At 38.9% G+C, this 27,866-nt stretch overlaps 1 protein-coding gene across 1 annotated transcript in view; it reads right to left on the reverse strand.

Moving 5' to 3' along the window:
* The window catches only part of APC (APC, WNT signaling pathway regulator), a 63,704-nt gene that overhangs the window by 18,479 nt on the left and 17,359 nt on the right, over positions 1-27,866 (reverse strand). Inside the window, exons 3-8 of the mRNA XM_026052828.1 lie at positions 19,179-19,263; positions 17,912-18,113; positions 13,855-13,963; positions 11,045-11,158; positions 7,228-7,311; positions 126-230 (exon numbers count right to left, since the gene is read on the reverse strand). Coding sequence (XP_025908613.1) covers positions 126-230; positions 7,228-7,311; positions 11,045-11,158; positions 13,855-13,963; positions 17,912-18,113; positions 19,179-19,263 — 699 coding nt within the window. The remainder of the gene's footprint in view (positions 1-125; positions 231-7,227; positions 7,312-11,044; positions 11,159-13,854; positions 13,964-17,911; positions 18,114-19,178; positions 19,264-27,866) is intronic.

The raw sequence follows: 27,866 nt of genomic DNA on the forward strand, positions 1-27,866 counted from the left end.
AAAAATGTCAATCCTTTAAAAATGAACAGGTATACAAACACATATGCTAAAATGTAAGCACTGTGCATTACACACATGTAATGGCATTTAACTACATATTTCAATAAACAAAATAATTGATTTACCTGACCAGTACCAGTAGTTGCCATGCTGATTTCTGCTGCTCCTTGACCTTCATTCTGCCTCTCTGTATCATGTGAGCCTGTATCATGCTTGCTTTGAGGTGCCCTCTGTTAATGCAAGAGTTTATGGAATCAAATGCAGAAATAAAGTGCATGTTAGCATTCAAAGCTCTCCAAACCTAAATGCATCAAGGCTGTATCTTCACAAAGCCATTGAACATTGCTTTGTATCTCATAACCCTAGTCCCAATAATTAACAGCAGAGGCTGACTGCCTTAGCAAGACTGCAAGATGAAAGTGAGGCATGTCCTTGGAGGATTATAGCCCTGCAAGACAAAGGATTTGCAGGGAGACACAGCAACACCCTTCTCCACCAGCTGTGCTCACATCGCTATCAGAAATGTAACAGAACTGGAGCAAACAACTGTCTTCTCTGCAGTGTCACATGATCTGTGCATTTACTGGAGACGGAGGCGAGCACGGGTAGATTAAGCTCCACATTCAAACGCAAACACTTTATGGGTGAACAGAAGGATGCGCACACAGTGTAAATTCTAATGGCAAACAGTGCAGGGGTAACCAATTTACTATAAATAAAATATAAACAATCGTCAGACCTAATCATATTATCAAAACCAAGTAAAAAGATGCAGCAACCTGAAGGAGATTCAGTTTTCCATACAACCACACAAAAACTGAACTGCTGTCACCACCACTCATATCAAAAAGGGAGCACAGAAATGAGGAGTTAATTCCTTTAGATCCTTAGGCAAACTCCCCCCTTCCCGTTCGCACCAGTTTTGTGTTTACTACGTGCTATTTACAAAAGCAGCGGCTTCCCCATCACAATCCCTTCCCCAAACACACCAGTGCACAATACCTGTCGACACGATACTCAGATTCATTTATAACCACGCAGCCATTCCCAGCAGCTGCCAGGGCTCACTGCCCCTAAGCGCTCGCGCGGGCTCCCATCAGGTACCCAACACACGGGCCCTGGGGCCGCTGAGCCCCCGCAGGGCTTTGCGGGGAGCCCGTCCAGTGCAGAGCACACACCTCTGCGGTTCAGCCCCTGGAGCCATGGAGGGAGAGCGGCCGGCGCTCCAAGTGCGCACACTGCCCCACAGGACTGCACCGCAGCACCCGCTGCGGGAGGTAACTGGCACTTCTGATCAGTTTTCACATGCACACATGAGGAAAAAATATATATATTTTTTAAATACCCACACGATTAAAATTACATACATATATTTTAATACATACATGTATATTTCTTTTTGTTGTGAATACATTTTCATTGTAAAAAAAATCAGTATTCACCCCGACAGACTAACCGTATTGGTGGTTATAAAGGCAGTATAACCAAAACAGAGGTTCCCCTGACCCTTCTTTTCACCATCCACTTAAGTTGGGACCTCCAGATGAAAATGTTTGACATACCAACCACATCAGCTATAGATGCAGAGCACGTAAGTGACAGTAAATGCCATTATCACTACACGTGGCATTAGCGCCGCTAGAGACTGGTGCACAGGCCCGTGGTGCTGTACAGCACCACCTGCTTCGGGACGTGACTCCTGAAGAATTGTGCAACCCCATGAATCCTGCTATTTCAGCAGACAGTTTCTCATAAATTTACTGAAGTTTTCATTACAGTGGCCATGAAATGGATGAATAATAAAATCTCATTTGGGTAACATGGGATGACTGTCAAACTGGTAAGAAATACTAACATTATTTTTTGAAAAGCCTGCACTGGGACCTACAGTCTCTAAGCCATTATGTAGTTCATACTTCTAGTATATCTTTTCATCTAAAATTCTAAGAAGGGTCTTGTACCAGCCGCCCCCGACCTCCCTTCCCCCCCGCAATCTGCCACTTGAAGACACCAGGGTGATGCAGGTAGGAAAAGTGTTTGTCATGATTTACCTGTGAAGGCCTTGGTAAAACTGAAATGAAGCAAATCTTAATAAAATTTCAATCCCTCTCTGCTTTCTGAAGAAACTCCCTTTGCAGTTGCTCATTTAAACAGCAGGAGTGCTCATTCTCAGGGGCCATTAGCTAGGCTTGCTGGCCTCTGTCATTTCCCAATTCCAGAAGCAAAACTAGGAAAATAGCTTCAAGTTCTTAAGTTACTGTGTATGCATGCTCACTTCTGCAGCAAAATGGTGAAAAACTGCAAGTTCCTAAAACAGGAAGACTGAAAGGCAACCTCCGTCTTGTTGGATTCCTCCATCTATACTCTGCATGTTTCTAAAGGGAACAGCAGTTATCACTTGTCAATTAATATCTTTTTTCGCTAATAATTAGAGAAAAAGTAAGTATTTGGGTAATCTGTGAAGTTTACAAGGCCTTGATCCCTGTTGCTAAGATTACGTATTACACATAATTTTACCAGATGCTTTGAAAAAATGAATTGTAAAAGTAGTTCCTTGTGTAGTTATGTAATAATGGCTTTTCTAGGCATAAGACACATCTACATCAAAATACACACCTATTGCATTAATTTGTGCATTAAAAATACAGCTACATTATTTTCTAAATACACCAAAAATACTATTTTACCATAACCACATAGTAGATGCAAAATCTATGTATGTAAGAGTATATGTAAGATGGTAAAAAACAGAAAGAATGTAACTGACAAAGCCAAGAAATTTTAAGATTGAAACTATTTTAATGTAATTTAATCATAAAGGAAAAAAAAATCTAGTAGTTAAATACTTAATGGCACTCCTAACCACCACAGTGCATTATCACAGTATTTTAGAGCTTGCTGAGCATATTCTCTGCACAAAATAAACGTCTACCTTTCTTTCCACAGGACCATTGTTTAATGGAAACACTTCACATATCTCCAGATATTACGACAGAAGGGTTTGTGTCATGTAACAAATTAAAAACCCCATGGGATATACTTGCAAAGAAATTGCCTTCCCCCCCTCCCCCTTCCTTTTAAATACAATTTCAGGTTTGTATCTTGCAGCCAATATTTCATTTTTGAAGGTCTAACTTGAAAGTAGATTACATTGTGCTTAAGATGGACTTTTTTTTTTTCCTGCTGCTTTATCTCACCTATTTATTCTCTAGCGTACTCTATTATTTGCTTACGTACTACAGCATACACTGCATTTAGATTATACAGTGCCTGACATCACCACAGGGGAAAAAGGAAAGCAGCAGATAAGCTATAGAACTTATTACTACTCTTATTAATTCCTTATAGCCATAAAGAGAACATTCAAGTTGGGAAGCTCTATCAGGTCCAGTAGAAGAATATGGTAAATGCCTCAGGTTTATATTTTTCAGTTATACAGACTGTGAAATTTGGCTTCTACTACCTTTTTTCTTGGCACCAGGCAATGTAGGTACAGAAGAGAAAGCAGCGACAAAGCACTCAATTATTTAAGGTTGTTCAGATTAAGTTCATACCTCTTGTTCAATATTGCACATTTACATTTAATTCTGAACACCAGTAAAATTCTTCTCCTTAAATGATAAGTATGACATCCTGTATTACTTCTCTGCCCACAACTTGACCTCTACCTAGGACTTTGTGCTTCCCCATCCACTGATCAATTCACTCTTCCCATTCCAGCACTATTCCATGTTATTTGTGGGGCTGCATCCACACCACAGGCTGGCAGCTTGATAGCTTTCATAATGCATTTTTTTGAAAGTACTCTCAAATTCTTTTAAAAACAATACTAATTACATCTGTATGGTAACTAGCATATATGGAGACAGCTTATGCAGAGAAAACATTAATATGGTAAACTCTCCGCTGCCCTCTCACATTAAGGCTTTTGACACTGTCCCTCACAGCATCCTCCTGGGCAAGCTCCAAAGGTGTGGGATAGATGTGTGGACGGGGAGGTGGATTAGGAATTGGCTCGATGGCAGGGTGCAGAGAGTGGTTGTCAATGGTGCGGAGTCCAGCTGGAGGCCTGTACTTAGTGGTGTCCCCCAGGGGTCAGTTCTCGGTCCGGTCCTGTTCAACTTATTCATTAACGACCTGGATGAAGGGCTGGAGTGCTCCCTCAGCAAGTTTGCCGACGATACCAAACTGGGAGGAGTAGCTGATAGCCCTGAGGGCTGTGCTGCCATCCAGAGGGACCTGGACAGACTGGAGGACTGGGCGGCGAGAAACCTCATGAGGTTCAACAGGGGCAAGTGCAGGGTCCTGCACTTGGGGAGGAGTAACCCTGGACACCAGTACAGATTAGGGGTGGACCTGCTGGAGAGCAGCCCCACAGAGAGGGACCTGGGTGTCATGGTGGACGACAAGTTGACCATGAGGCAGCAGTGTGCCCTGGTGGCCAAGAAGGCCAACGGGATCCTGGGGTGCATTAAGAAAAGCGTCTCCAGCAGGTCGAGGGAGGTGATCGTCCCCCTCTACTCAGCCCTGGTGAGGCCACATCTGGAGTACTGCGTCCAGTTCTGGGCTCCCCAGTACAAGAGGGTTGTGGAGCTGCTGGAGAGAGTCCAGCGCAGGGCTACGAGGATGATCAGAGGCCTGGAACATCTGCCCTGTGAACAAAGGGTGAGGGAGCTGGGCCTGTTCAGCCTGGAGAAGAGGAGGCTGAGGGGGGACCTGATCAGCGTGTATAAATACCTCAAGGGAGGCAGTGAGGAGGAGGGGGGCAGCCTCTTTTCAGTGTTGGCCAGCGATAGGACTAGAGGAAATGGCTTCAAACTGAAGCATCGGAAGTTCCACAGGAACTTAAGGAAGCATTTCTTCACTGTGAGGGTAACAAAGCACTGGCACAGGCTGCCCAGAGAGGTTGTGGAGTCTCCTTCTTTGGAGATCTTTAAAACCCGCTTGGATGCAGCCCTGTGCCGCGTGCTCTGGGTGACCCTGCGTGAGCAGGGGGGTTGGACTAGATGACCTCTGAGGCCCCTTCCAACCTTCAGCATTCTGTGATTCTATGATTCTTCTTCTACTGAAAAATGGTATCAAATTTGATGCTGAGAGAATGCAAGAAGCAAAAATGAAATGTATTCCAATCCTGAAATAAAAAGGAATGGCACCCCCTCACAGGATAAGAATAGCACCAATTTTTAGAAAAAAATTATCAGGCAAAGAAACCTCTCATAAAACTATATGAAAATCACTGTCTTGCTCACCCTCAGTTCTGTGCCCTGAAGTTAGCCAAGTCCTACAAACTAAGCGTAATTAACAAGTGTATCATATCGACCAAAAAGAACCCACACTTTCATACTTTTGGCTTTTCAGTACTACACAATTTTATTATTCCTAATGTGTTTTTGTTATATATAAAAACTAACACGTTGCATACCGTCCGAGTAAAACAGAAATACCCTCACAGGGAACCTGACCAACGCTCCCACAATGCTCACCGGGGAGGTCTACACCAAATACCTCCAGGTCCACAGCTCTATTCACAGATAGTGGCCTTAGAAAAACGTCCGACAACTGCAAGAGCCTGTTATGTGAGATGACACATTATGTGAGCAAACAGCTCCGTAAGGAGAATGTGAAATCTTTTTGTAAAGTGCTGACAAAGCCTACATTGGATAGCTAATGAATGCTGGAGACTTAGAATCCCAATTTCTTTTTCTGGCTGTAGAACAAAGTTGCCTCCAGACTACAGATTTCACAATCGAGTATATTAATTTAAGAAGGTGTATGGTTAATACAGGAGCCTGCTGGCTTGAAAACAAGCCCTAAAAAGTGACCTATGCCATCTGTCCTATTATGGTAACTTGTGAAAGGAAGGGAAGATACATAATTTCGCTCAAAATTAAGTGTTCCTAAGCTTAACTTCATAACAAAACTAGAGATTAAAACTTCTAATTGGTTCTTCCTTATGTCTGCCAAATTATACCTTCCATGTGGTTGCTATATTCCTCTGTGACAATATCTGCTTGCAAAACATAAAAGTCTGATTAGGAGACTCAAAGCCCAGCGCTATCGTCATTTAATTCAGTTGCTTAAAAGCCTAACGCAGCTGTGCAAGTCTGCTCATCAGTTCTAGAAGACTTACACCAGGCAAATGTGGAAATTTATTACCATGAAAGCAGAAGTCACCCCCTTCTAAAATCTAATCCCTCTTTTAGCACAATGTGCTGTCAGAACTAAATGAAAAATTTAGGAATTAAACTGAAGGAAGCTCGTAAAAGGTCAGAGAGAAAATGCTATCAATTCTTCTGATAATTGCACTCTCTAAAATGTTTAGTGACTTTTCAAAGCTGAAATCTACATCACAAATCAAACAAAATCACAACTGAATTAGCTAAAGTGTCAAAACGCTTGACAACTTTAATCAGAGTCACTATAATTGTCAGTTTCCCTTGTATACCTGGTATACCCTTGTATACCATCCCTTCCACATATGAATACACCATTCTGGAGTTATGAAATCATTTTCTTTTTGACAATGGAAAAACCTATATCCTCTTAGTAATTTAAACTTGCTCTGAACTTTCACAGTAGTCAGTCTGAATGAAGACAAACTGTAAAAACATTCAGGTTCAACATACAATGTACCGTTAAGGCATAAGCACTGTCTGCAGGTTAATTCGCACTGTGAATGTAGTGTTTGCTAATGGCAGTCACTTCTAGGAACTGTACTTACAGGGAATATTATTATTACTTAATATAGGACCCAGTGCTTAAACACTAAAAACATGCAAGCCTTCTATAATGAAACTGGACAGAAACTGTACTCACTATTTTTCATTAACTTCTCTCAAAAGATAAGCAAATCATGAAGCTGCTTATCAGAGAGTCATATTTAGAAAGAAAAGTCCTACTAATTTATATAATTTTCTAAAAGCAAGACTTTGTCTATGATATATTGTACTTTAGCCTTTTTATTGCAATTACTAATATATCAATATTGATAAAAACATAACAATAGCACAGAGAACTCTGGTAACAAAGCAGCATACTGCCAAATTTTATGCAAGCCAGTTACATGCCATGCCATGCCAATCACCATGATTACATACACTGACTAGATCAGAAACAGTGTCATCACTTGCTGATGCACATTAGATTGTCCATAAGTTTACTCATTTAGGAGATATTTTAAATAAGATACATGCCCTACCCAAAGAAGGCAGGTAAACGTTCACTAACCTCTGCTTCAGCTGCTTGTGACTGCAGGAGCTGCCGTATACGAACAATGTCCTTCTCTATCTGCTGAATCCTTGCCACTCTCACCTGAAATTAATACATTTTCATGTTTCATTTTTATTTAAAAACTCCTTATAGCCACTACAGAACATAGAGACAATATGAAATGTTGATTGCAAATACAGCTGGCTACAAAAAGAACTTCTTCATTCTTGTGGTAATTGCAGAAATAGGAATAAAACACAGTCACAATGGTAAACATCTTCGAAACAGAATAGGTAGTTGGGTTTTTAATATAACTGACACTAATCTGGATACAGGATTAGACTGATCCACAGGACAAGTTCAGGCACAGAAAAATGCTTCAGTAAACTCACACACTTTTTTAATCTCTGAAATCAATGTCCCATTCATTTTTTTGATGAATTATTTCACTCTCACCTCAGTGTCAAAATTCCGCTTGCCTTACACAGATTTGAGAGAAATTTGTATCTGCAAAGTGCTTTGGCAGTGCAGAATGCTGGCTGACTTTCATTATTTTCAGTTATTATGATGCTTTGATAGATCTGCCTAAGGACAGTCTCTGAATTTTTCGGTTCTTAAAAATCTCTAAGAATGCAGAGGGTTAGTAAAAAGAAAACTGTATATTCTTTTAGTGGCTTTTCTAGGACTTTATAGGTATCTCTCAATTAATCTGAGTCTCTTATAACTGTATTGCCACTCACTTCCCACTGCAATCATTCTGTGGTTAGTAAATGCAATGCAGAAGAAAAACAAACACACAAACAAACCCCAAATCCCACCATTTTTTACAGGATATATATACTCCATGCAAGTTTTAGTTTGCAAAGGGCATATTTTACTTGTGAAAAAAATGAACACAATGATACACTCCTATATCATCTTGGGGATAAACAGACATCATTTGACTTTAAAACTGGTCAGTCCCTTAATATAGCAGTATACAAACTGAACACTAAACTGTTAAATACAAATTTTCTTGTATAACAAGCAGGTTTAAGAGGGATGCATAATTAAAACCAAACCAAATAAAACCAATAAAAAGAGATCTTATCATTTTACCTGAATGATGATTACAGTACTATGCTAAAAAGAAAAGGCTTTGTGTAATCTAGTGGGCATTGCATTAATTAACATTACGATTATCCTTATTTAACATCTTTGTAAACTAAAAGTGGAAATAACCAAACTTAAAAAAAGCTATAAATAACAATGCATACACTTGGAACAGAAGCACAATAGAATCTAGAAGTTTTAGAAAGAGGAAAGAAAATATGATCATCAAGTAGAAGTAATTCTTGACATAGGCAGAAAAAATATCTTAATCATTAACATTTAGTGGATGCAAATTTAGAATACACAAAATTAAAAATAGTAACCAATAAACTAGATTTGAATTTATAAAAGTAAAATATCAGGAAAAAAGGTCAGCAATATTTTAACAGCACAAACAATGGCCTCACCGCAGCATGAGGCAGACAAATAATCCACCTTCTTTCTCTCCTGGATCAGGAAATTCTTTAGATTTAAAGGGAGATAAACATATAAATATATATATAAAAATATATAAATATATTCCTGGGTAAACCGTAAATTGATGAGGTGACAAGTGACTGAAGAATACGTCTTCTTTGTGATTAAGCATGTTTTAATTGTTTACCTAAATGTCTTTCTATGTAACCAACAATTTACTTCCTTAAAGGGACAAGAGTAATAAAGTATTTGTATGCATTATGTGTATCTAAAAGCAGAGATTTTTTTCTTTTGTAGAAGAAATGTAAAAATAACATAATTTGTCCAATATCAACAATGAAGTACTCCATGGTGTCAAGAATTCAATCAACATACATTAAATTTTAGGTTGGATATAAAAATCAGACTATTCCTTCTTTCCACTTATTTATTATTTATATCGCAGAGAACCTAAGCGGTTCAATCTGCCAGAAGGGTATTTTGAACTAAAGGCTGTACAAACAGGAAGAAGAACATGCTGTTTACAGCAGGCAGGCAATAATAGGTTACCTACCCTTACAGAATAATTATTACAGATATTATATATCTACAATGCAGAGTTGTCTACAATGAAGTCCTTCAAATTACATTTTACATTGTGTTCCATATCACAAACAGCCATGGAAGAATGAAAACACAGAACAAAAGGAAAACTAAAAAACAACTAAGTTGACCGTACTTGCCAGATATGAATAGTTCTGATTATACACTTGAACACCACAGAGGAATACGCTAGAATTTTCCCCTACATATTTACATATTGTTTAAGCTGTATATGCATGTATGTCTGTATGTAAGTAAGTAAGTTCTGGCACCTATCCCTGACATAATGAAACCAGGGTAACTACCATCCAAATTCAAGAGAAGAGTACGTGAGGATATAGTTATTTCCTCTTCCTGTTTTATAATTTCATGGAAATTACAGTATTTATTAGGATTATACCTTCACTATAAATATGTATTGGGAATACCACAGGCTGTGCTAACCAACAAGAGGATGGAAGATCATAGTTCTCTGAGTTAATGTACGCCTATGTTTGCCTCCTTTTTCAAACCAACATTTTCTGAAAAAGAATGTAGGTAAGTAGCTACTTTATCGACACCTTCCCAGCCGCAGAACTACAGTCAAATAGCCTTTTAGGAAGATTTCCTGCTTATCCTCCTGCTTGAACGCAGTTAAAAGTTTGGCCAGCCGTGCAACGTACTCGCTTGGCTAACTCCTGCTCCCACTGGAAGCTGGTTAAAGAACTTCTTCAGAAGTTGTGGCGCAGAAGCTCAAAACAACTGCGTTTTACACGGGGCTGGACCAGGCGTGTGCCGGTGGTCCCAGCTCCGCTGAGCCCGAGGGGCCGTGCTGGGAAGGGCCGCTGATGGGGCTCATGGGGCCACCACGGACCGTGCAGCACCAAGACAGCGCCCGGCCACGCAGATTAAGAACAGCAACAGCCAACCTGGGTCTCAGCGCTCCTGTAACACAGACCCACAGGCCCTTTCGGCACACACCTGGTAGGGCGACTGCTACAAACAGAGGATAAGCGTTTTGCCAAAAAATATAAACATAGACTAATCATTATTTTCAGAATTACCTCAAAAATATACAAGTTATTCTGCTTTAAAGCTGCTTTCCATTTTACCCCAAACAGAATTAAGTAGAAATATTATCTAAGTATCAAAATTTTTCATTGAGCTAAATTCACTGAAGAAAAGAAAGCCTAAAAAGACAATCTATATTCAAATGGCTTATTTTTGTTACACTCCAGGAAAAAGTAGGTTATTTTACTAAGCTGCTTACTTAACATCCATGGAAATAGCTGGTAACAAGTAATTCAAATTGTCACTGCTTCTGTGAGGTAACAGTTTTAACTAGCCTGCAATTGATAATTTAATTTACTGAGTTCCACCCAATTACATTCTGAGTTACACTTCCAAATGTATGTGACATGATTTGCATGCAAAACTATACACATGCTCATCATGAATGCAAAGCAACCCTTGGATACAGCAAACGAACCAAACAGTTTACCGGAATGGATGTAAAGGATATTTTGCCAGTATATCTTACCTCTCCCACTACTCAAAATTCTTCTTTTAAACAGTTAAAGAAAGGTGCTTTTTGCCCGAGTAGTGTTTTTCTATGTTATGAATACATTTTTCTAATTGCTCTAATTAATAAAATTGCTCTAACGAATTACTGTGTTTCCACAGAGTTTAAATATATATGAATAATTAATTGACATCACTGGAAAACATTTTACATTCCTTTTAATAATGAAAGAAAAAGGTGTACCTGTGCTCGCTTCTCCATGTCCTGACAAGTACCTAGCTGCTCTTCCATTGCAGCTCTGATCTGTCTTGCCTCATACTCTAACTGCCTTCTGGTCATATCTGTTTGCAAGGAGAACTGAAATTGAAGCGCAGAGAAAGCATTTTAGCAAATGAAATTTGTGTGAACATTTCATTTTAGCAAATGAAATTTGTATTTCTCTGAATAGAAGCAGAACAATCATCTTTCTACATGAAACTTCTTAAGTGAAAAAATCATGAATAACAGACCTTTAAAACATTCTTAAAAACATTCTTAAAAATAAAAACACAATGCTGTTCAACCCAAAGGCTACCTGCAAGCCTTGTCAAATGACTAAACACAACATATAAACACATGGACACAGTATAATTACAAGCATGGACCACATGGATGCTAATGTATGTCAGCATACCAACAGAAATGTTTTATTTTCTACCCAAATCTACAGGTGTCATCATTCGTAAGTGCCTAACTACTGCACTGCTTTTGCTGTTGATCCTATCTGAAAAAGAAGCATGACTGTTCAAGAACAAGAACTCCCACCAATATACTTTTCAAGGCAGCCGGCCTTGAAACTAAGTCTATTAACTTAGATTTAAATATACAGGTCTTTGCAATTAATTAATATGAAAATTAGTAAGAAAGTTGAGTAAGCAGAACTACCTCAAGGGCTGTTTTAAAAGATCACAGAAGCAGAGGAATGTCTAGGTTGGCACTGACTCCTGGACATCACCTGGTTCCTCCTTCTGTTTCCTGTCTAAAGTTGGGCTTTATCCACAGGCTTTTCAAGCTAGGTTTGATATTTCTAGCATGAAAGACTCTACCACTTCTGTAGATAACCTGCTCCAATGTTAAAATTGTTCTCAAGGTGAAGACATCTTTTTCTTACACTGGGACAGAATTCTCCCTGAGACAACTGGTTCCCTCTTGTCCTGTATCATGTGAGCAGAGTACCTTCATCTTCTCTACAGCTTATTTTCAGTACTGGAAGTCTATCAGATCCCTCCTAGGCTTTCTGAATTTTTTTTAAGCTGAAAGTTTAATTACTATTCATACGTACACAATTTATTCAATCACGTGGAAAACCGAACCAGGTCCAGTAAACATGTTTGCTCAAAAAGAGCTCTAGTTCTTCTGGTATACATGGTTACCTTCCCTAGTAACTGTTTTTTACTAGATGAACTATTCTTTCTAGATATGATTTATCTGTTCAATTTTTAATCAAGTCAGTAGTTTCAAATATGTAGCTACATGTGACTGGTAAGTAAACTAAAATGAATAAAATCAGAAGCTGCATTGTTTAAAGATCTGTGAGAACTGCCTTTCTGGAAGAAAATGGAAGGTGACAAGCAAACACTGCAGCTGTACTTAAATTTACAAAGATTTATCTCTAGTCTGCTCTCCAGCAAAAAGGTATTAGCAACTAAAGAGAAAACAAACAAAAACCAATGTGTGAAAATAAAAAATAGAGGACATTCTTCACTATAAAGAATAATTACACAAAAGTACAGTAAGAATGCTGAGATTATACATCTTTCAGAAATAAGTTTTAGAAAGCACCAATTGCTATCTTGCACTGCCATGTTGAAAATATTATTGTGTATACAGGAACACTGTAGAACTTCTGATCTAAACAAAGTTATGCCAAATGGCCTCATTATTGATGGTCACTGACAGAAAACAGAAATTACGTTTTCTTGTTTGTTCTAGAACTTTACCAGGTATGGAAAAAAGATACCAATGGCGATGAAATCGGTCATTTGTATCACCAGAAATATGTGGACACCTTACAAACACAGAATTCATAAGTCCTTCCTATTTTCTGTAAGGAACTTAAGAGAGGGCCAGAAGGAAGTCCTGAACTATAGATATATGCAAGGAACGGTAAGGCAAGGCATCCAGTCCTAGAGCCAACAGTGTTTCATGACAGATGCACAGGAATAAGGCAGCTGTGCATTTTGAAGCATAAGACAAAAGCATGAGTTGAACTGAGGCACAGAAATTTAAATCTATAGGCAAATTAGGATGAGGTTAGAAAACCTTAGTTATTCTCAGAAAGTTCAGTTAGGGCTGGATTTCTATGATTTTAAGTCAGAGAGACAAGAGACACAACAGTCTTTTTCTCTAGTAAGGGACAGAAATGGCCACAAAAGAGATTTGGCATATACGTTAAGCAGAACATGCCAATAATAAGAGCTAAGTTAACTGATTACCTATTAAGCTGGTGAGACTTCATCTTAAAAGCTATGGTACATTTAAGAGAGACAGATACACTCACTTCCTTTGGGAACAGATTGCATTTCCTCAAGATCCATTTCGGTCTCCTCCTCTTTCCTCCTTCCTTTGGTTTGCCGATTAACTTGGCTATGACTAGAGCGCTACTTTATTGCCTGCTTTTTGAACTGAGAGCTTCCGTGTAAGCAGTCTTTTAGGCTAATATTGTTCACAAACTTGCATAATGGAGTTGATTGAAAAAAGGCCTTTGGGGGACACAGGTAAAGAAGAAACCTACTGACATGTAATGCACTTGTCATAACAACTTTTCAAGTGCTCCTGTCTAGTACTGACATTCATACCGTAATGTGTACAAATTTAGAACTTGTAAAATAACATCTGAAAAGCAGAGAGCTGGAAAGAAAAATGCATTACTTTGACTGAGTTAACTTTGCATACAGAACTGAAGTGCTTTAATCCAAAACAATTGTAGAGAATGTCCGCAAAGTTGTAAAGCATACTTGGCAACTCAGAGACCACAGCACCCGATACACAAATAAGCCACTGAAGTTGCTTACGTTTTCAGTAAGGGGGAGACTATCGATCCTTTTAGTAAGGTTCTGAAGTTGAGCATAATACCAGTCCTTTTCTTTCTCTTCCTTCTCAAGCTCCGCAAGCAAAAGAGATCTATTAAAAACAGAAGCAGGAAATGTCTGTCTTCAGTCTTCATTAGCAATATAAGAACATCAGTAAATATTGATACCAATACTTAAGTCATGTAAGGTCATGTAAGAAAAAAAATTGTTTTGGCCCTAGATAAACTATCTGCTGCACTGTTAAGCAAGCCAGTGTACCTTCTTGCTTATCATGTCCACAGCTGTAAAAGACAGAATAACTATCCTTTATTATAAAACCACTTGGAAATCTGCAGCTAAGAGCATTTTGTGAAAGCTATGTACAGGTATTAGTCCTGTTGCACCTTGCTTCTGTGTGGTAATATGCTTTGCATACTACAGCAAACTACAACTGGTATTTAAGAACACTGGATATTCTTGGATATCGTGGTAAAAACTATTACTAAATTGAGCTACCTTTGTTGCCTCCAAAGTGCCTTCTCAATAACTCTGTCATACGTGACAAAGCAAAGAGTAAGGCAAACAAATAATCTGCATGATAATTAACAATATTTTAAGAATAGCTTGCATCAAATGTTATAGTCAGGATACATTTATAACTGTGTAAGACATTTTAAATACATTAGCAAAATGCAGACCTGGATAATATGTGTTATAAACAACAAATATTCTGTTTCAGGTAACTTAAACAAGACTACAGGATACACAGTAATTCCTCAGTGACAAGGAGTGGCCTGGGCAGGAATCTCTTCACCAAGGACTCTAGTTCTCTTTTTGGGACCCTTTGGTTGGGTTGGGAAACATGCTAACACATTTTGTTTGGGGAAAGCCTGTGGGAAAGGGTTTTAGTCTTCTTACTCTTCACCTTTACTCTTCCCACATGTCCATCCCCTAAAACAAGCCTCACATGCAGATCTCTGCACATGCAGATATTCTGCAAGGCTTCCCATTTTTTCCCCCTATGCATGTCACCACACTGAGTGTGTCTGACTTCTGAAGTATAAGTTACAGAAGTATGATTAATTCGATCCTTATGAAAAGCCTTTTTATTTGTAAAAGCGTTTTCTAATTGTATGAATCAGATTATTCTGATCTGTTGCTGATCAAAACTATATAAGGACTTGCAAATGTCAAAGGATTGACTAATTTTGTGTCTACGTGTCAAAAGAATTGGTAGTGAAAAGAGGAGGGAGTATTTTCCGCAAACCAACACAAGTCCTTTTCAGAAAGTGGGTAAGTGAATAAGTGATTAAGTTTATCTTAAAATGTAGGGTATTCAGTTTGAGAGTGAGACACTGTGCCATTCAATCTGTTTTGACAGGCAGAAAGGATGCTCAAAGCAAGAAAAGAACTTAAGAACCATCAGTGCACCATAAACAACATAATGCATGGCCCAGAGGAACTCTTTTCAATTAATGTTGTCATTTTTGCTTCTGAGACATGCAGAATATTACTGCTCTGGGAGAAGGTTTCACAATGACTTTGGGTCTCCCAACCGCCAGTCTGAAAGATCTTGGTACAACCATAGCAGGTTCTACTTAAATTTCCTTGAAATTGAGCACAGCGAGTCTCTGTAGATATACCCAACGAATGCTTCTTGCACCAACACTTGTACCAGGTATTACACCACCCAGAAGTAAAGCTCCTTCTACAGCTATCTGGGAATTTTTGAGTCTGGAGTGAGTTTAAGGTGGAAAAGCTGTTACTGATCAAATAAAAAGATCTGAAGGGAAAATCAAATGCAGTTGGAATTCCATCATTTTATTTGCCAATATTGCTTGTATCTGCACTTTCACAGTATCAGAGAATATTCTGTTCCCAGTCATATGATCTCAAGTTCAGTGAGAATGCAGCAGGGCAAATCAAGAAAATATTTGAAACTTTACAGTGCTTCTATGAGTAAAAATGTTTCCAAATCAAATTGCTTCTCTAAAGGATTGTGCTTCAAAAGACTTCTCCAATGTCCTTTTTTTTTTGAAGCTCCCAACAGTAAGTGGTATGAACATAGCATCAGAGAGAAACAGTTTCTTATCATTCTTATCATAGAAATATTTTGAAGATAAATAATGTCAATCTTATTCTCAGCTCATGCCATTCAACATATAGCATGATTAAATTTCATGATGTATTTGGACTTTAATTTATAAGCCATAAAACAACAAAACTTTAAAACTGTACAAATTCTCAAAAGATTACTCTCCGAAAACAACTGATATTTCAAATAGTTTTTCATCAACACCAAAGGCAAGGTAGAAATGTCTCCCAATTAAATAACATATAACACATGGAAATTGAAACAAAATTATCTGCAAACAAAAACTACTGAGACAACAAATCAGCAATTTCTAGCTACGCAATTCGTTAAGCTTGTGTTTTTGTGAAACCGCAGGAACTGTAAAATCCTCCTCCTTAGGATAAAAACAAACTTGACAACATCTGAGCAAAGCAAACACTGCTGGCATGCTAGAAAGACTTCTAGCAAGTAGCCCAACCAGCGAAGAGGAAATAAGAGCAGGGAGGGAGAAGTCACTAGATAAAATGCTCAAAACCAACATTAAAATATAGTGGAATAAATCAGAGGAAATAAAGCTGGAAAACAATTTTCATACAGAAATAATTTAAACACATCTTAAAGATCATCAGCCTAAGGGGTAAATTACAGAACTGACAAACGAGATTAATAAAGTCACTAGGCCACAAAAGGCAAACTGACACATAAGGTAACCTTCAAAGTACTCTGAGAGGTTTTGTTTTTCAGATAATGTCTTGCCAAATACACCCAGAACCAGCCAAGAGGAATGCTGAGTTAGTTCACTGCTTAAACTGTTTTTATCATTGAGAAAAATTTCCAAAAAACGATCGCCCTAGAATCGCCAGCAGTGGGAAGTGATCAGAGGTCATAATATAGATGTAATAAACACCCTAAAAAACTCTAGCTACTATGCAGGAATATATGCTGTTTTGAGTGGTCTCAAATCCTCGTGAGCTACAAGAAAAAGCCCCAAGATTTTAGTATCATGTGCAGTAGAATACATCAAAAAATATAGCAAGATGAACAAAGATTCTTACTCTAAGAAACAAGTGCTTTCCATATAAAATATCAAACACTGAAAGCCCTGTTTCATCAATCTCACCAAACGACAGGCACTAGAAAGGAAAACTATTTGCATAAAAGCACCATGTTGTAATTTTTGTGGTCCCCAGCCTAACATCTCATCCATTAAGTAGCTTTCAGTGATCAAATCTTTAAAAAACCCTTTCTCAGAGAAAGGCCTATGAAACCACCTGGGATTTCAGTCTAATTCAGTTCAGAATATCGAAAGGCCCTCAAAGAAAAACTTGCCTGCCTCTTCCTTTGCATCTCCTTCTCAAATGCATTTCCTTTTATATGTGGTACTTCCAGGGCATATGACATGTATGTTCACATAAAATTGATACAACTATGGTATAAGAAAAGAATTTCTCTATTTTGCTAATAGGCTTGACACCATATCGGGATAGCATCTTGAAAAGAGAGTAAATATCATTGTTTGGTAATTATTTTTGTTACGAGAAGGGAATCACCAGGTAAAAGACTACTAAGATAATGTAATTCTTTAATGACCTGTCATATATATTAGCATTTAAAGAAGTCAAAAAGACTGCATTTTAACAATGTTAAACTTTCAGCACCAATTAATGTGAGGAGATACAGAGGTGTTTGGGATGCTTCATGTTTCTCACTATAAAATTCTGTGCACTCTCTACCAATAATTTTAATAAACAACCAGCAACAATAAAATGTATGTACAAAGAAGCAGTAAAAACTATATTGTGTGCTTGTGTATTAATGTAGATTCCTAGTTTCTTTAACTGTTATGATAGTTCTGACTATAACACTAATCAAAATCATATGCATGATAACTAATATTAAGTGTGAAATCTTAAATGTTTCAGTAAACTTGCATACTAAAATGAAAAGTTGTCAAGGCACATTGAAGGTATAAATGGAGAAGTTTACCTCTCTTTTTCTAGCTCTTCTAAATAACCAGTGCTTTCTCTGCTTCCATTCATAAAACCTCTTCTTGGAAATGATCCCATGGGAACAGGACTGCACTCTCCTGAACGGCTTGACACAGACCCTTCCCGGCTCCCATATGAACGCACGGACACCTTTGGCCTTAACTTCACTCCGGGGAAGTTACCACCTTCCAAGTTCAGTTCTGCATAATGAAGAACAATGTTTTCAGTGCTCAAATTCAGCATCACAAATCTTTAAGAACCATCTGATCTTCATGTTGTACTGCATGAACAAATCTGTGATATTTTAAAAATGGAAACTGTTAAAACATTTTGCTTTGGGATCCACAGAAGGGTATAACGTGAAGAAAACCAATCATGACAGTAGAGTGGAAGTGTGCTGACCCTCTGAACAAAAAGATGCCCAAGCTACTGTCCTGCCAGCCAAAATGCTATCTCCCAAGCAGTTTGTTTGCTTCTTTACAGGGGAAGTTTAAATCAAGCAGAGTGCATAAGTATCAGAAGAATTGTTCTTGTGGCCCGTTTCCTAACAGTGTCTTTCTCAGGGATCTTGCAGCTCCTGCACCTTCATCTAAATGTCAAGGGTCCACCATAGGGGCCTGAATATCAACATCCTGTACTGCATTTCTGAAGCTGTGACAGAGAGAAGGATGTACAGCAGAAAGTCACTGGTCTGACCTCGCTTTGCCCATCCCATAGATGCAGTTCCAGTAATGTGACAGGAAAAATGTGGGCACGTAAACAAGTTTCAAAAATGCATGAACTAACATACCACTAATTAATTTAAATAATTCACAGAATCACAGAATGGTTGAGGTTGGAAGGGACCCCTCTAGAGATCATCTAGTCCAACCTTCCTGCTCCAGCAAGGACACCTAAATTTCTAATTAAATCATCTAAGTAAATCATCTTTTTTTCTTTTCTTTTTTTTTTTTTTTAAAAAAAAGTGCAGGTTACATTAGATGCAATTGTAAGATTACATAAGTTTAATTAAAATAAGTAGGTAAATGCTTCATACGAAGCTCTACAATGAGAGCAGCAAAAGCACAAAAGCAACAAAGAAACACATTCTTTTTAGAAAAAATGTCTTAAAATACTTAGCAAAAAAACAACCGGGCACTAAGACTATGTGTAACTGTCAAAGTTATCAACGGAAAAAAGATGCAACTGGGCTGGAAAATTTTATCCCAAAACAACTGTAGGTAACAAACAAATTAACCTACCTAAGAAAATAATTCTAAACTTACCTTTAAGTCGTTCCAGCAAATCAATTTGCCCAGAAGATGCCATTGCTTCGTCTTCAATACTTCCTTGCAGCTGTTTTAGCACCTCCTGTAAGAAATTAGCATAATTAAGAAATTTTTACTATAAGCCATCAGGTAAATGCATCTTACCTATCCTCAATTATATATTTATGTAACAGCTACTGTAACACCAGTGTAAACTATCTTCTACGTGAGCAATGATAAAGTGCCATAATCTTAAGTGCCATCAAATAAATTCTACAGTATTTTCCCAAACACTGTCATTGTAAAGTCTATCCTGAATAATCTGTCTTCTCTGATAGTAAAACTGATTAGATGTAAAGTTCTACACAAAATGAATGTACACTTCTCTCTAACTTACAGATGGAGAAACAAAACAGAGGAACTTAGAGCTGAATTTCTCAATGTGTATATGAAGCATGACTTAAAACACAAAATACAGATACACAACTAAAAGTTACAACAGTTATTCTGCTTATTATTATAACCACCATGCCTACGAAGAAACGAATTAGGACTATTCCATGCAGCTGGAGCTTCAAAGCAAAGGCTATTCCTGCCTGCTATCAAAACTACATCAAATTACACAAAAAGATTCTAATACTTCTAATGCACATAAAGATTCATAGTAAACAATAACTACCAGATTAGAAGGGGCACAACTGTGCCCTAGGGTTCTAATGCTCAGTGGCCTAAATTCAGGTGGAAAATTAAGTGAAAGTTAGTAAAAGCCTTTTCCATCTCATAATAATGGATACATCAATAGTAAAAATAAATAGAAAAAAAATGGCCACAAGGCAAAAAGCTCTTACTGGAAAACTAAATAGTCTTTCATATTATACAGTAGATTCTTAGAAGCAAGAGTCTGAAAAAAAAAAGCTCAAACGATGGAAGGTGATGCATATTTCCTATACAGAGGTTCTGTCCACTATCTTAGATCTAAAGAATTTTAAGTTATACAAATCTCCACATGTCTATTTGCTATTTTAAGACACTAGCATTCCTCACCATCAATGCTAGTGATTCTAGCAACTTGTACAGAAGGTACATTAATGCATTTTGCTCTGTTTGAAGGGAACAAAACCAGCATCTACAAATAGCCAAGTATTTACACTGTTCTGCAGAAATAATTCTGGAGGTGCAGTTGAGGCCAAATTTCCTGAATCTTCATATTGCCTGACCCACGGAGTATCCCAAGCGTATGCCTACACTAGTGCTTTAGTTTGGAACAGTTTGAAGTCAGTCTCCCAACTGTCCCACTAAGGGGAATGTGGTTCACACTGCAGAGTGACCTCAGTGTGTCAACTGAGCTCCTCTCAGATCCCACTGAACCAACAGTTACCATCCTCAGACTCATCCTGAGTTACCATCATTCACTCCATGGGACCAGGCTATAGCTAGTCCAAAACCCCTGGAAACACATACAGTCCTCAACATCAACTGAGTCACAGATCTGCTCTCACTAACATCAGCTGGGCTACAGATCTGCTCTTGCAGCACTACCAGTTAATACTTACAGAGCCTTTGGGAGCAAGTCTGGTGTGATAAAATTACTACTCTCAGAAAGAAAATCTCAGATGCGCTTGTGCTGTTAAGCACATTCAAGGGCATCCTTATTAGCCATATGGTCCAGTCAACTTCATTCATAGCATCTGTCCTGTCAGCAAAGTCAGACAAACAAGTAATTTTTTTTTTTTTTTTTTTTTTCAAAGAACAGCTCCTACATTATCCAACACAAGTGCAGATAACATTTGCAGACAGCAGTCTTTGCTTAAAAGCCTCAAAAGGCAATGCGGATATGTACAGTGGTCTTGGGAGTATTTCAGGCTTGTGTCTTCTCCCAAGACTTGGATAAAATTAGAAATAGCTGAGAATAACATCTTGGTGCAGGACATTGTAAGCAAGTAAATAAATAAATAACAACCAACAATCCAAACCTCCATCCGGTTTTTAGAAGCCCTTTCTTACCTCTCCACACGGAAGTTCTGTTATGTCATATACCACATGTTCAGGTTACTTAGCTAAATTATGAGTCCTCTTACTTCACGAGCCAATATGAACAGCTAAGGGGTAACGCTATCATTATGCTGCTGAACTACACGACTGAACAGTCCAGGGAGCTATGGACTGATGCTTGTCTCTGAGTATCGGTTAGTGGCAACTACTCAGCATTAGCATCCTGGGCCAAATTTCTCAATTTTTCTCTGCCTTAATTCATTAGCTTAGGTTTTAAACTACCCTTTCATTTCTTTCTGCAATATTGCATACATTTTTTCACTTAGTAGGAAAAAGCTACCTGTTATTTCTTTTCTGTAAAATCACTGCTTAGGTAAAAATGCCTCTGAAATTGCTGTTAAAGCCTAATAAACTCAGTCACAGCATACTTTAAAGTCTAAACTGACAAAGCAGACAGAGGTTAAAGAGTGGGAGAAGCAGCCCTGGGGGCAGAAAATGGTGAAAAATGAGACTGTGCTAAAAGGACAAATTAGCAATTTAGAATTTCATTCGAGTAGAGGGAGCAAGTAGTTGTCTGCCTGCAGGTCACAGAGAAAGCATGGCATACTTTCAACTGCTGTGATACTTATTTACGTACAATAACTAGAACAGTTGAGCAATTGCTGGGCAGTTCTGCCATCTTCCCCCCAAGATCCATAAAGGGGGAAGTCTTTTGAAATAGTACTTTTCTGCAAATAGGATTTTGCATTTCTTTTGATAACCTGTAAGACCTGTTAGTGTAGAATATTTTCTACATTTAAGCTTTAACCGCTTCTGCCAATTCTAATACATACACTAGCAGCGGCTTATAGTGTTATTTCATACAAGTTCTTTCTGACTTACTCTTGCCAGACTGATAAAACAGGCACAAAACTTTAAGTATCTATAGTGAAAGCCACAAAAGTTTTACTCTTATTTTAAAGAAAGTTCTATGAGATGTAACCTAGTCTGCCTCCTACTGGAGGTCTCCAAGAATGCTCATGCTGGAAAGGGAGCTCTCCCTGACACAGAGCAGACCAGGGCTGTCCAGAGAACGCCAAGCGAAAATCACGATGAAGATCAAACATAGGAAATCATCCATCAAGCTGCACTGAATTACACTCGCTGGCAGCAGCGTGCCAGACAGTTCAGTATCAGCTGGAGGAGGAAGAAAACTTTGAATTTACTGATTTTTTAAAGCAGGGACACACATCTAAAAATATTTGCCACAAAAGCTATTCTATCAATCAACTTATAGTAATAAAAGTGTCTGTTTTTCCCTTTTACATAATTACTACTCTTGGTCCTGAGCAGGGGCATTCCATGACATCTACATACGTTATTCTTTTAATGTTTGTAAACAAAGCCAAAGGTTGTTACCCTTCGGTTTAAATTACAAGCAGCTTAGTCACCAGCACATTTGCAACATTTGTGCATAAAAACAGATTTAGCTGCAAAAATGTAAACATGTGCTTATAATTTCCTACAGCATTTGAACATTTGTTCTAGCATCATAAAGGATAAAAATAATGCAAACTGAATGACTGAAAACTATTTTGCTATATCCAATCAACTGCATTTCTACACGACATAATTTTTACTCACATTTTAAACTGATATGCTGAAAATACAACACAGTTGTATATTAAGCTGAATATGACTTTGCAAGTTCAAACAAAAGCTCTGTAAATTGTTTCAATTACTAATTGTTTAAAAGGGAAGTGAAAAAGCTATGCTAAAAGCACATCCATCACTCAAATTCAACAACATCAGAAGATGCCAAAACATCTTCAGATGTGGGGCGAAAACAGAACACTGCTTTCTGTGGTTTTATGGAGAGCATAAGGCTAAAGTTCAAGGTCTGACGTGACCCTCCCTACTTGTCTGAACTTGACAGTTCGTTAACACTATCACATATAGTAGCTATGACACTCACAGGGGCTGAGAGTTATCAGATCAGCCCCTTACTCCTATACATTTTGATAACTTACACTATGATTAATCTGTCTTGCTGGAGGCCTTCTTCATTGCCTGAAGTGTCAAGGGCAACTGCCCTTGTTGCTCAACCCTATAACCATGTCCAAATGACAACTGCAGTGATAACACTATCTGTGGCAGTGATGAAACACTCAACTTTTAACCTTACGAAAAGAATAAGTCTTTCTCATGTGAAATGATGTTATTCATTTTCATCGAGGTTTCTAAACAATGTCATTTTTATAAGAAAATTATTCATTTTATGCCACTAGGCTCAAGAGCTGTCACTTGCAGTAATCATGTACTGTATTGTTACATGCTTAGTACAAGTTCACTGTCAGATCAACTTAAGTATCTTATTTTATGCTCAGAAAGAATACTGTCTGAAGTCATGCAAGTAACTATATATATCACCAGCTCAGTTTTACCTAAAATTCCTCTAAAAAAGATCTTTCATTCAGTTTCTTGAGCAGTTTGTATTCTGTTAGAATTCTCAGAAGGAAGGCTAAGCTAAAAATACTAATTATCACGAAATCACACCAAAAAGCTGAAAAGGTGCAATACAGTCTTCTTGCTGACTCTTACTTGCCCAAATACAGACATTCGCTGATACTGAAAATGTCTGTTTTGTAACAGACTTTTGTTATTTTTGTTATGTTATTTTTCATAACAACTAATGATTTTTTTTACATCACAGGAACTTAAAAAGTGATTTGCAAATGCACTGCTCATGCAGCCATAGAAAAAAAATATTGCTCAGAATTTGACTACAAGTGAAAAAAAATCCAATGCAGGGTAATGGAATTGAGAAGGAAGGCTGCATCAGACAAAACAGCACACTATTGTTTCCTAAGCTAGCCAAGACTAGATTCTTCCCCAAAACACTTCAAAAGTTCAAATGCTTAGAAGTTTGCAAACTTTACAAGGTGAAAACTGAAATGAAATGGAAACAAAGCATATGCTGAAGAGAAAAAATACCAAATGAATTAATACAGCACAAGGCGTAGAAGCTTAGTATTTAGTACCTATCCCACAAATATTTATGTGGGCAAGGAATGTTACTGCTGAACTGCTAGGGCTTTGCTCCCTAGCTGTGCATCAAGCAAAGCGTTAACAATTTCAGTGATATTTTTATGAGTCAAAATCTTCTGGATATTTATCCTGAACCAAGTCACTGCAGCTGAGGCATTGTCATTAGGCAGCAAAAAGTCTGCAGCTAGCATTCTGCCAGCATTGCACCTATGAATTAACTCCCCACATGAACAGCCTTTAGGTTCAAGATCATACTCAACTCACTTCACTTTCAAAACAGAGCAGCTAACTAATACCATGCACAGTAAGTAAGACTGTTCATACCGACAGTTAAATAAAGTAAATATCAAGACTCCAGGAAAAAAAATGGAAAGCTGGTATCACTATGTAAAGAGCTTAAAGTAGTCATCATGTTACAGTGAAGTTAAAAAAGGCTTTTATTAAAGAATGGGTGCAAGTGGATACAAGTATATATGCTGTGCAAATGTCCATATAGCCAATCATTTGGAAGAGAAGCTAATTTCCAAGTCTCATATCCTGTGCTATTCTTATACTTGACAGGTCTCACTAAACGGCTGTAACACAGCCTTGCTACAGCCAGCTAATACATTACTGCGCACAACCAAAGCGAATTATCTTAATGTGTATTTTTGAATACACCATATTTTAGAATACAAAATACCATTATTATCTAATAAAAATACTTTGGTGTGCTACAGTAATTTGATTTTCAACACTATCTCGGATGCTACAGCATCGTGTGGGAGCGGTGTTGTGGGATTCACGCTGGATTCTTTCCCTGTAGCTCAGTTTTTGGCACACAGTTTGTGTCTCTCAGAGCACTGGAGTCACTCAGTTGCCGGGATGCATTCTACACACTCACACTGGGACCACAGCCCCTCAAGGAGCTTGAGCTGGCTCAGGAAACCAGGGGGCAGAACAGCTTGAAGTTTAATTTTAACGGAGTAATTCAACAATGGATTATTTTCATCAGAACTTATGTATTTCTGCCAAAAAAAATTATGAAAAGAGATTCCTGAAGAAATTATAGAAGAAATTTGCACCATCCTCATCAATGCAATCTGATACAAGTTAAGCTTCTGAATTTTTTCCTTTTCATTTCAATTCACCAATTTCCTCCCCCAAAAGCCTTCTCAAAAGCAGGAAACATTACACAAACTTCTCTTGTTTGCTACTGCACCTTGTGCTGGTCTTCAAAACACTTTCAGTCCCTTCTATATTTCTCTTTATTGTCTGCTGTAATTTATGTTTCTGATTAAACCTCCCCCTAAAGCTCGGCCACATCAAAATTCAGAGGAGTATCAAAGAAATGAAGACAAAGCCTCCACTGTGCGCCAGATGGAAAATGCATCAAAACAAACCCTTAAAAATGGAAGTTGGGAGAAGAAAAACAAGCTCTGTTAAGTCAGCAGAGCACACTGTACCACATAAATAACTCCAAAAAGTCAGGAGTACAAAGTACAAAGCCCCTTTAGCTTTGGCCACATAAGCCAGGACACTGAAAAGAAGTCAGTGAGAGAGAGCAAAGTTGATTCATTAGAATTGGCTGAAAGGTGCTCAGAAATGAGGCCAGGATGAGGGCAGATCCGACGCAGGCACCGCTTCCAGAAGGACGCTGCCGGCATGGCAATGAGCAGATGCCGAGCGGGCTGCAAGGCTCAGCCGAACCGGCGGCACCCAAGCTGGCAGAGGGGGGAATAACGTATATTGGACTTGTGCTCGAGCCAAGCAGGCGAGCTTGATGCACTTGCACGAGGCTGACAGGGATCCTGGTGCCACGCTGCCGGCATGACATGGATCCCGGTGCCCTGGAGCCGGGCGCTCGCCAGCCCAACCACGCAGGAAACACAGAGCCACTCATGGGGAGGGATGGGGCAAAGCTGCCCCTGCTTCCAAGGCAAAGCCTCTCCCACGGCGAGCGGGCTCGCAGCCGGCACCACACTGGGATCACCGCGCTGCCCTGCTTCAGACACTGCAGGCAGCCACCGAGTTCCCCAAAGAGCAAGCCATGCTCAAACCAACAAAGCTAACCCAGCCCTGAACAGAGGAACCAATAACCATGTAAACGAAGCAAACCAAAGGGTCTCTCTCCCCATGACGTACAGCGCCGCGGGCGGGCGGCTCGGCGGGCTGGCCGTGCCGCGGAGGGCTCCCTCCATGGCGTGCCGGCGCCGCGCTCCCCGCTCCGCCTGCTGCCGCGCGGGCCGCGCTCCCCTCCGCTGCCGCCGCCGCTCCAGCGCCCCGGAGCCCCCGAGGGCGCCGGGCGCCACGCGCTGTTCCAGAAGCGAACGGAATTCCCTGCACTGCTCCAAGCCAATGGAGCTGGCGAAAGGGAAGCTCCCTCACCGGCCTGCACCAAATCTCCATCCACACCAGCGTCCCACCCGCAACTGTAGGAGACTAGGGAATCGCAGGGGCAGAGCAGAACATATCATTCACTCCTCACTATCCTCGGCTGAATGGACCTCCTGATCAATCCTTCCAATAATCCAATATTTCAAGAGCTCTCCCTATGTCACACTGTTTCCATTCTCATTCAGAACCCCTCACATGACATGAAGTTAGTGCTGTTGCATCTCATGACTTATTTTACACTGAAGAGCACTGAATTTTATCTGCTATGTATCCATCCAGTCATGCAGTATCATGAGATCCTTCTACAGCTTTTCACATTCAGGCTTTATTTCTACCCCACCTGTCAAATCTTTTCAGTTTATTCTTAAATAATTTATGAATACGTTGAAACACCCCAGTTACAGCCTAGATCTCACTAGGACACCATTGGTAATACTGAAAAGCTCTTATTTAAAAGACGTTTATATTCTGCTCTTCCACTTGTACTTTCTAATCAGGTAACAATCCAAGATTCAAGCATTCCAGTCTCTATGAGACTTTGTTAAGAGACATTACTGAAATCCACTCAGAAATCGAAGCAGATTGACCAATGCCAGTACACCTGTTATGGTCATCAGGCCTGCTGGTTTGTAGATCTCAATTTTTCCTATAAAGTCTTCTTAAAAAGTGACATCACACTTCAACACCTGCATAACTCTTCTACAGAGGCAAATTTAAACACAGAACAACAAATACAGAAATATGTATGCAAACACGTGAAAACTTGTTGAGAAGGAAGCTCAGGGGATAACGCGGTACCTAATAGTTAGAGGCTAAAGCAGTAAGGCTGACAAAGCGAAGACTGCACAGAAACACTGCACTGGCCAGGAGGTCCTATTTACTGGAACTGCTGCAAGGAGGTAATCTGTCACAGAGGGAACTTCACAATCTACGATCAAACGAGGGGTGACTGGCAGACAAATTGATGAGACTGTTGACAGAAGGGAAATAATTGGAGTGACTACATTTTTCACTGCCCAGACCTCAAGATTGCTCTAGTAAAATGCATTATCCCTTCTTTGTAGGTTGTAATCCGCTCTTTCTTAAAACCAAGCAAAACATATCTAGATCTTCTCAATTCCTTAAGAGCAGATGGCAGAACAGGGCATATATTAGTTAACAGTTCAGCAATTTCATACTTAAGTTCATTTAGAAATTAAAATACCATTTACTTCTGACATTTCACTCTAGCTATCTTATCCTTGCAACTTTAGAGAGTTCTTCAAAAATTTTATTTCTGTAAGCCTTGATGTCATGTTTTCTCCAGACATA

Source organism: Nothoprocta perdicaria, unplaced genomic scaffold, assembly GCF_003342845.1.
Source record: "Nothoprocta perdicaria isolate Ctin4 unplaced genomic scaffold, notPer1 scaffold_92, whole genome shotgun sequence".
In the NCBI taxonomy this organism is placed as follows: Eukaryota; Metazoa; Chordata; class Aves; order Tinamiformes; family Tinamidae; genus Nothoprocta; species Nothoprocta perdicaria.